Raw genomic sequence first — 9,887 nt, 5'->3', positions numbered from 1 at the left:
CCCATTCACATAGTGAGGAGACTCACCTTGCACTACTGAAGCTCTGGCTAGAACTAGCTGAGTACGGACGAAGTTTCGTATCTCATTATTAGCAGAGTATGTTTCTTAGGACACGGATACAGTAGAGTATGTTTCTTTACATGTTAGCATGTTATATGATTGTATGAGTTTAGCAAGCGGGGCCCAGAGACAGGTGGGGCCTAAGAGAGACATATATGTATACCGAGCGGGGCTCGATGCCAGGCGGGGCCCGATGTCGTGCAAGGCCCGATGCCAGAGTATTAAATTAATGGTTTGACAATTATAGTTTTAGTATTAAATTAAAAACGAAATTTTTTGGTCATGATTTTTAGGATGTTAGACAATTAAAACAAGTTAGTTGCTTTTTTATGTACAAAAAATAAGAAGTTACCAATATGTAAACACGGATAAGAGGTAGTTACTCTCCTAAGTCATTTTCCCTTTGAGTTACCAGTTAAAACAAGTATTAACCGGTAATATTGGTGTAATTTAAATAGTTAAAACAAGTTAGTTGCTTTCTTATGTACAAAAAATAAAAAGTTGCCAATATGTAAACACGGCTAAAAGGTAGTTACCCTCCTAAATCATTTTCCCTTTAGTCAAAAACTCACAAAATAACTCATACCCTCTATGAACCTAACACAAAAGATTAAGCACCATATATATATACCCCCAAGCATGAGACCAAAAAGCCAGCTCAGCTAGATGCCACTACAAAGAACTTTCCCCACTAAAACAAAAGTAAAACTAACTGAATTTTATTAGTAAAAACTAACTTTTCTTCACTCCACCATTCCAGAAATAGTTAAGTCCTGAGGTTTCGGGTTTATATATTCTTCTTCCTCTCCTTCCGTAGACTAACAAGGTTTCGGGTTTATCATATATAAACATCTGCTCATCTGTATAACCCAAAACATGTATTTAGATTTAGTATTTTATACCTTAACATTTACTTCCAAAACATATTATACAAAAACAAAAGTGCCCAACAAATTAAACATAAATAGATCTCCACTTACTTCCATCTTCATGGGACCCTTCTTGATTTCTTGATTCCATTTTTATGGTGGTTATTGTAGCCCCGTGGCTGTTTCCTTCTTTCAGATCTGGTTTTAATTCACAGCCTCCACAAGAATCCACCTTCATCCTATGTGGCATCAACTCGCAACCTCCACCCACTGAATCCTTCATCAACTGCATTTTTCACATCATCATATCATATGTTTATATCCTTTTCTACAACAAACTTGCATTAACTATATCTACAATTAATATTTGTAATTTACCTTCCAATCAACGAACCCAAACTTAAACATAAATTGAGAATATGCCACTTTCCCAGAAGTTATCATGCGAGCATAAGGAGCGTTTGTTGGTGCTGAATACAGAAATATAAGTTAGTAAGGTACAAAAAGTAAGGATAACGAAATAGTAATTTTATAGAATAGTTTATCAAGTGTGACATACAAACATAATGAGAGCCTTTTTCATCGACTGTTATCAAAACTCTCCCATCTTTCACCAAGAATGACAAGGCAAACAAATTCTCCACCGTTTGTGCAAATGAGATTCTGTTTAAAACAATGTTTCCAAGACAAACTTTTTTGTTGGTTTTAAGGATATCAAACATCGTTGCAATGATTTTCTCAGTGTCTGTCTTCTCTTTAGAGACTGTATCCTTAATCTGGACAATGGAAATAATATAAACAACACTTTCATATAAATAAAACCACAATATTGACAATTTGATATACAACATACCTCTTTTGGTTTCACGTTCACCTTCTTTTCCTTCAGAGATGACCTTGAACGTTTTCGTGTAACTAAAACTTTTGGTGGTTGGGTATCATGATTCATGTGTCCAAGCCTTCAAGGAGAATTGTAAATGCTTAAAAAAAAGAATCAATACTAGATTAGGAATAGATCAAGTTAAAGAACTCACATGCTGCAGGGACCCTGGAAAGTCATGAACAGAGGAGAAGCATGCAAACCGATATCTTTCCAGAGAATCTGGCCACTTTCAGTGATTCTTCTTTTCTTCTTTTTCTTCTTCCCAAATCGACTGATCAAACTTGAAACAAATAGTGATGGAGTTACACTTCCTATGTTATGCACCTTGATGGAAGTCACCAATGTGCTAGCTAGATCTCGTAGTGCTCCTGCGTCTGATACTTGCTCTCTTGGTTTATTGACTACAAGAGAGGAAAAGGTATTAGAAAACTCATACATGTCATACATGATTGCATGGTATAGTGTTTAGCTTTTCTTTTTTTTTTTTTAGAAATTTTGTATTAGAAACCAAATTAGTATAATCCAAAATAGCAAAAATCAATCACCACGTTTCTGCAGTCTGCAGATTCCTAGAAGATATATAATACAACTTTTATGTTTGATCGATTTTGTATCTATAGCATTCGAGTATATAATAAATACACAATACCAAGCAAACCTTACAGGTGACTGTAACTTGCAAGATAGGAGACGAAGATGCAGAACTAACACCGGTGATCTTGTAAAATTTAAGAACAACAACGTCATGATCACAAAACAGCATAGCAGTGAGTATTACCTAGATGATGCATTCCGTCGACTTCATCTATAATGGAGATGAATTCCTTCGAATTAGCAGCTGCTATCTCATCTCTTCTACCTAAAAATTTAGGTCAAGAACTAAGAGAGCATATGAATAAACGAAATCAACAGAAATTGTTATTTGTTAAAACTAGGTACACGTTCTCGTAGAATAAACAATGAAAAGTACCACGAATGTAACTCTGAATTGAAAGATATCCGGAACGAAGATCTCTACGCTGGGTATACTTTTGATCGTTGGACTGACTACCATCTGCATACTCTCTTTTAGGCCGCTTCTTCCGATCGTCGTTTATCGGCATTGTTGGTTCTACTGACTGGGTAGCATCTGCATACTCCCTTTTAGGCCGCTTCTTCCGATCATTGTTTATCGGCATTGTTGGTTCTACTAACAGGCAGTTCTTTAGTTGGAATTCAGGGAAACCCTTAACCCTAGAATGGAGAGAGATTTCGAATCAAAAGTTCAAGATTTCAAAAGAAGCAGAGGAGTCGGCGTAGCCAGTACGATTTCCATTGCGATGACTTGTGCTAGGGGTGTAAGTTCCCGCGTGTTATGGAAAAAATAAATAAAGAAAATGAATCGAGTAATCTACATTTTTGGTCCCTCTTGTTTGCTCCAATCTGTACTTTTAGTCCAACTTCTGATTTTTTGACATTTCTTTGAAGTACATCTTAGGTCCACGAGGCTAACTCCGTTATATATTAGCTGTTAAGTTAGACTTACAAGACCAATATGCCCCTTATTTGTATTTTTCGTTATTTGATCAGTTTTCTAAATTTCAAGGACCAATTTAATAAATGATCATCATCACCACCACCAACAACACCAATCACCACCATAACCATCATCCATCAAAAACCTAGTTGAGAGAGAGTGGGAGGTAGAGGTGAGGGTGGAGCAGGCAGAGGTGTTGGTCTGTCATGAACCGACATAACAAGGTCACAAGGATGGCGGTGGTGGCCTGGTGGGTGTCTCCTTATGGCGGCGGTCTCTTTTAGCAATAGCCTTAATGACTTACGAGTAGTTAATGATGTGATAGAGGTAGAGAGAGGTGAAAGAATCAGGAGGTGAGTATTAAATAAACGATAAGGGTATTTAGTTTTAATTATGTATAAATCGGACCTTGTAGTTTAGAAAAATGATCAAATAACGAAAAAACAAATAAGAGGCATATTGGTCTTTTAACTCTAGCTTGAAGGGTAATATACAATAGAGTTACTGTCATGGACCATTCATACATTTTTTTAAACCACATGGATAAGTCATGTCAAAAATAAGACCAACTCCAATGGAACTCTAAAACACCATTTTAGAGGTCATTTTCACTCCAATTGACCTTCAAAATATCACACCATTTTTGTATTGGTTCATTTTTTCCACAAAATATAGAGGCCAAGAATAAAAGATCTCTAAAAAACACAATTTTAAAGGTTTATGGTTGGAGAAACTCTAAGAAATTAGACTAAAAGTGAAGATTGCGGCAAACTACAAAAACAAAAACTGTAATTTAATGAAATGAATTTGATTTTTTTTTATTTCAAATTTATGTATTTTTTTTTACAAATAGGATTGCTAATTTAAAGAGGATATTTTTCTATAAAAATGTTTATTAGTTTATATATTAATAAAATGTAGTTTAGATTTTGGTTGAGTTAGTCTTACAAAAATTGTTTGAGCTTTTTAATGTGATACCAAAACGTGAAAAATTAATAAGTTTATACAAACAAATCTTTCATTATAGATGTATATATCTAAATTTAAAACTAAATGGTATATGATAAGTGTATATATTATCTTTATAAAAAAATAGGAGAAATCAAATATCCTTCTACTTTTTTCCTCTTACACACTTAAGAATGTAACACTTATCATATTTAATAAAATTAATAGATTTTTATTACATCATCTAAAATGATAGGAAAATAAATAGGAAGAATAAGTAAGAGAATATTTAATTTCTAGTTTAAATAGTAACCAACCCTATTTTAAATACATTTGTAAATTTTAATTTGTAATAACTTAAAGAATTAATTTTAGAACACCGATAAAAAAAAATTCTTCAGAAAAATGTCATTATAAATATTAATGACAATAGATAGAAATCAAATATATTTCAAAGAAATTTTAATTTGTAATAACTTAAAGAATTAATATTTATCAACTCTCATTAAGTTTGGGACCTATTATTTCTCATCCTCAAATCCCCAAAAAATATTCTTAACTGCTTGAAAGATGATTGACCATTACTAATTCATTTTCTCTTCCAAAAAATGGTTAATCTCACTGCAACCCTACCAACTATCAGGTTATGTTTTAAATGGTCCTTCATGTTTTTTTTTTGTCTTTTAGGGGCATAAAGTCTATTTTTACCTGTTAAAAAATGACTTTAACCTGTAATTACCAGTTTCCTTATTAACGTGGCTTTTTCACTTAAAATCGAAATTAAACTAAAATCCTCCTCACATCTTTATCCATCGTCTTCTTCTTCCACAAAGCTTTGATGTTGCTCCCATTCACAAAACCAACCACCATTCTTCCTCTAACAACATAAGTCCATCATAATCGACCCAAGAATACCATCTAATTTGTGTACATCAATATGTCTACCGCTAAACATAGCGGGAACAACGATATCATGACCTCCGACTGTAATCAGCGATCTCGGATATCTGTGCTGCAAAGAGATGGTTTTGAGATTTGTTTGTCAAAAACAAGAACCATAGTAAATCTGAACTAAATCAGACCTTCTAAGTTTTTATTGCTGGTGGCTGTTTTTGAAACTTAAGAAATAGATGCAAGAATGAAAACGACAAAACTCAAAGATATGTGTCAGCTGACCGGACCTCCCATTCATTTTCATCTTTGGTGCGGGGACTGAACTCGCGTTCATGGAAGTCCCCTTTGGTGTTCTGTTCCTCAGACACATTTTGTTTCAGTTTTTTCCCGATTTTGTTCCAAATCTAGGTGTGATTTGCTTCTTCTGATCTTGGAAAAAAGATAATGGCAGATAGCGGAAGATGCCGGTGGTGAACAACATAAGATGTTGGTGGTGGGCGATGGCTGTTGGTTTATAGATTTGAATCTAAACCCCAAAAATGGAGTTTCAAACTAAAGATGTTGGTGATGGGTTGAAATCAAACATTTATTCATATTGTTCATAAAACATTAAAAAAATCTATTTAATTATTAATCTACAAAACAAAGTACGATATAAGTTATTGAAAGGTTTACTGCTATGATGATGTTATTGTGATCAATGATTCTTTAAGCAATGAGAGAGAGAGAGAGTCATTGCAGCATATGTGGACCAATTTCAAATGATGTGGCAGTAAATCATTTTGACTAGGCAAATATTTACCGAATGACCCATTCCATTATCTGATAATGGCTTTTTTAACATATTAAAATGGACTTTATGCCCCTAGAAAGCCAAAAAATAACATTAGGGATCTTTTAAACCAAAACGGAAAAGTTTGTAGGGCGTCAGCGACATTTACCCTCCAAAAAAAAAAAAACACTGAATCTACTAATCTAGTACAACCCACCATGCATATAAGAAGATATATTAGATTACAAGGATGGATCTCGAGTATTTCTACTTTCTAGTGAACAACAAAAGAAGAACTAAATCTAGCAGTTACCAGCACTCTACTTACAAATGTCAGATATGGAGATCAAATACTTCCATGCACAGTTACACTTATGGTGTTCTCTTGACATGTTTCCTGGTAAGTTGCTTGCCTTTGCAGTTGTTAGAACTGATACCGCTGTTCCCTATCTGCTTAATCACATTACATCAAAAGCATGAAACAAAGAAATGAGTGGAAGGACACCAAAAGTTTTTAATTACATGATTCCAGTTACATTTGTAAAATAAACAAAATGACTGTTATCTGCAATAAGTTATTACCACTTTCAAAGTCTGAGATGCTTTCAAGCTTTGCAATGGCATCAACTAGGGCTTGTTCATGCTCCTAAAACAACCAACAATTTAGTGTAATTAAAAGAAATAAATCCAGTGTGCACAAAGAAAAAAAAATCCTTACTTTAAGTAGCTTTCTGGCATTCTCAATATCCATCGGATCAGCATTGCTCGAGCTAAAAACCCTGTCAACCTGTTAAAAAGTCAGTGCATATGAGTTTTTAGAAGATTTGGAGGGGTAGGGTATAGGGTATACCTCTTTAACAAGGGTATCAGTGTGTAGTATTTGAATATCACTCAAAGCCTTCTTTGCAATGCCATTTTGTGATGGAGGCAACTCTTTCTCTTTCTTGGATTGACCTTTCATGATTCCATTCCGTCTTTCAGGACCATCAGTCATTCCATTTCCACCACGTGCCATGGACTTTTTCATCCCGTGACCCAATCTGCTTCCGCCACCTGTACGCGAAATCCCAACATCTTCTTGTTTCCAGCGAATATCATTCGGAGATATCTACCAATAGCAGAAGTCAGGAATTCATTGTTTGAGTGAAAATCAAAATCATTATTAAGATCCCATCCATGAAGATGGAACTCAATCCTTACCTCTCTAAGATTAACCCATTCCCAAGCTTCATTTGGTGTACCCGCATCATACACCAGAGCATGATTCCCCTGTATGTAAATTGTAAATAATTAAAATTAATCTCATACATTCACTAGTAGATAATAATTCATACCTCAATGGGATTGAAGTCACTTATAACAGCCTCATAGAAGCTATTGTCTTCAGGCCAACGCGTCCAGACTTTCCTCCCAATCAGAGGGTCAGAGCTATTTTCAAGACCCTGTTGTTTAGGAGCTTCACCCCTGCCATTGAAACCTGTTGAACCATACTGCATAAAAAAAATATGGTTTTGTTAAAAGCAAATAAGTTATTGGTTTGCTTTAAAATTCAAAAGTTAAAACTCATCAACTTACTGATAAAGATGGTTTCTGTTTCTTATACGATGCAGAAGCAGTAGGACAATTGGGCATTCCAGGTTGAAGCACATTCACTTTCCTCCATTCCCTGTAGATGACAAAAAGTAATTCAATTTATGAAACTAAATGAAGTCATTTATTTATTTATACATGATGAGTAAATAAAATACCTTATCCTCCCAATCAAATCATCAGAGTTAACTCTAGACAGAAGCTTTCTGTGTTCATCATCTGTCACTCTCAATTCTTTCCTAAGTTCTGTTATTAAACTTTCCATCTCCTGTAGAATGATCCAATATAAAAGCCTTAAAGTCAGCAAAAAGAAATATGAATATGTGAAGAAAAGTAATTACAAGGCTTGCTTACCCATGAAATAGCATCAGACTGAGCTTTAAAGGCACGAAGGACTGAACAATATGCTTCTTGCTCTATCTGGTGGATCTGTACTTCCATGTCGTTTTGCATTTGGAGGAATGGAGTACTATTAACAACTGCAGTTCTTGTGTTCTCAATAACTGGCCTCTGAGTTCTGAATTTGTTCTGATGTGAAGGAGGGAGGTTATCATCTGTTCCTGCAGTTATGATGAAAAGAACTTTATCTTTTATAAAGATTGTGATTCAAAGGAGAAGTAATACAAGCTAATTTGGCAAAATCAAACCAAAGTGTATCATTTCCCAGAAACTATAAAGGTAATTTGAGTCTGATCGTGTTGATGATTATAGCTCATCTATGATGACTAACATGGTGCTAGTTACTTTACATCTCATGATCCCACAAGCCTTTCAACTATACAAGAAACCCCTCATGACAAAAGCCCAAATGAAACGCTTTTCAAGCCCTAGGGTTTTCTAACACATGTAGAACAAGTGTCAGATACCAAGAAAGAAGTATGTCCATCTTTGAAAATAAAATTAACTCAAGATATAAAATATATAAATCAACAAGTCTAAACTTCCATACTTCTAAATCGCGAATGCGAATCATACTTTGCAATTCGAGACTTTACACAGATAAATCACAAGATATACCAATTTAAGGGGAAATGTTTATCAGGTCATCGCATAACATTTTAAATGGAGGAAACAGATTTTGCTCTTAGGTGAAAATGTATATAATAGCATAATTTGGCGTATGCTTGTATGTGTAATGTACATGAACGATCTACAGAAATAGGACTCACCGCTGCTATCTGAACGCTCGAAGTCCATGGTAGACCGAAAATCTCATTAAGTAATTGGCGCACAGAAGATGACACGATTCTATGAATCGTACCATAAGAAGACACATAAACAGTAAGTGGGCGTTACATAGGGTTGCTAAAACAAAATTATGGAGTGTATGTTCAAGAAGTTTATCATACCTTTAGTCTGACGATGAAAATGACGAAATGAATGGTATGAAACTATGAATGGGAGAAGAAGAAACAAAAAAAAAAAAAAAAAAAAGAGCGAGTATGGAGGATAACGATGGCAGGTACGGTGGATAGCAGTGTCAGTGACCGGCGGTTCTTCGGAGGAGAGAGACCCTTGGGAACTGCGACTGCGAGAGTGAGAGGTGTGGGAAGAGGCGGAGGCAACCGAACGTCGTCGTTAGCGGGGGGGGGGGGGGGCTTTTGACCCTATAATTTTTTTAAGACCACTTTTAGGTTGCCGTTTTTCAGAGGAGGCAACCTAATAATGTCGATATAACGGGAGGAACACCGTTTCGATCCCCATTTTATAGAGTTATGTTATCGTTATTGTAGCAACAGGAGGAAACGCTGAATTTTTGGGTAACGGTCTTCGAAAAAAAAATTTTATTTCAATTTTTACTCACCATATTTATACATTTTCACTTCATTTTTTACATATCTTCATTTCTCACTTCATTAATTACACACAACACAATATGGATCAAAACCCCAACACTCTTCCTTCAAACACAAACACATCACATCCTCTCACTTTTGCACAATATGAGGTGTACACAAACATCCTCAACTCCCAAAGCACAACACAACTTCCATTTTCCGATAACTTTTTCAATCTCGCCTTACCCCCACCACGTTTCCTACAACAAAAGGGAATGTGGTTGCAGTGGAGCAATCGGAAGAAAAACCTCCAACATGGTGGATTGCGGAGGAAGAATACGTGTTGACGGTGTCATGGTGCGGGACATCAAAAAACCCAACTCAAGGAAACGATATGAGAAAAGTCGTTTTTTGGGAAGTCGTGATCGGCAAATTTCGGACTAGTTTGAAAACTGATGAAAACTATCGCAATCACAATATGTTGAGTAGCAAGTTGATACAAATAAACAGGAAATGCACCAAGTTTAATTCCATTTACAACAAATTTTAATCGCATAAGCAAAGTGGTGCGACCGAT

The 9,887-nt window shown here is 35.3% G+C and overlaps 2 protein-coding genes across 3 annotated transcripts; both read right to left on the bottom strand.

The window, feature by feature from the left end:
- Positions 1–582: 582 nt before the first annotated feature.
- Positions 583–3,130, bottom strand: LOC145090691 (non-structural maintenance of chromosomes element 4 homolog B-like). Its single transcript, XM_079028807.1, has 8 exons — positions 2,783–3,130; positions 2,591–2,671; positions 1,964–2,213; positions 1,783–1,888; positions 1,489–1,705; positions 1,308–1,399; positions 1,041–1,215; positions 583–920 (listed from the first exon to the last, which is right to left on the bottom strand). Exons 1-8 carry the CDS (start codon positions 2,988–2,990, stop codon positions 793–795), a joined length of 1,257 nt encoding a protein of 418 aa, XP_078884933.1. The 5' UTR covers positions 2,991–3,130; the 3' UTR covers positions 583–792.
- A 3,016-nt stretch (positions 3,131–6,146) lies between these two features.
- Positions 6,147–9,110, bottom strand: LOC145087985 (protein EMSY-LIKE 3-like). Of its 2 annotated transcripts, XM_079026157.1 has the most exons (11): positions 8,882–9,110; positions 8,702–8,780; positions 7,887–8,092; positions 7,691–7,800; positions 7,518–7,608; positions 7,277–7,432; positions 7,143–7,211; positions 6,793–7,050; positions 6,661–6,729; positions 6,525–6,588; positions 6,147–6,392 (listed from the first exon to the last, which is right to left on the bottom strand). In XM_079026157.1, exons 2-11 carry the CDS (start codon positions 8,727–8,729, stop codon positions 6,367–6,369), a joined length of 1,077 nt encoding a protein of 358 aa, XP_078882283.1. In that variant the 5' UTR covers positions 8,730–8,780; positions 8,882–9,110; the 3' UTR covers positions 6,147–6,366. The 2 variants fall into 2 exon arrangements, with proteins under 2 accessions (XP_078882283.1, XP_078882284.1); XM_079026158.1 differs by lacking the exons at positions 8,702–8,780; positions 8,882–9,110 and adding an exon at positions 8,180–8,377.
- Between the last annotated feature and the right edge of the window lie 777 nt (positions 9,111–9,887).

This window comes from Lactuca serriola, chromosome 2 (assembly GCF_051521515.1).
Source record: "Lactuca serriola cultivar US96UC23 chromosome 2, Lser_US96UC23_V15, whole genome shotgun sequence".
Lineage (NCBI taxonomy): Eukaryota > Viridiplantae > Streptophyta > Magnoliopsida > Asterales > Asteraceae > Lactuca > Lactuca serriola.
Note: the sequence above shows the minus strand (reverse complement) of the source record. Positions and strands in the feature narration are given on the sequence as shown.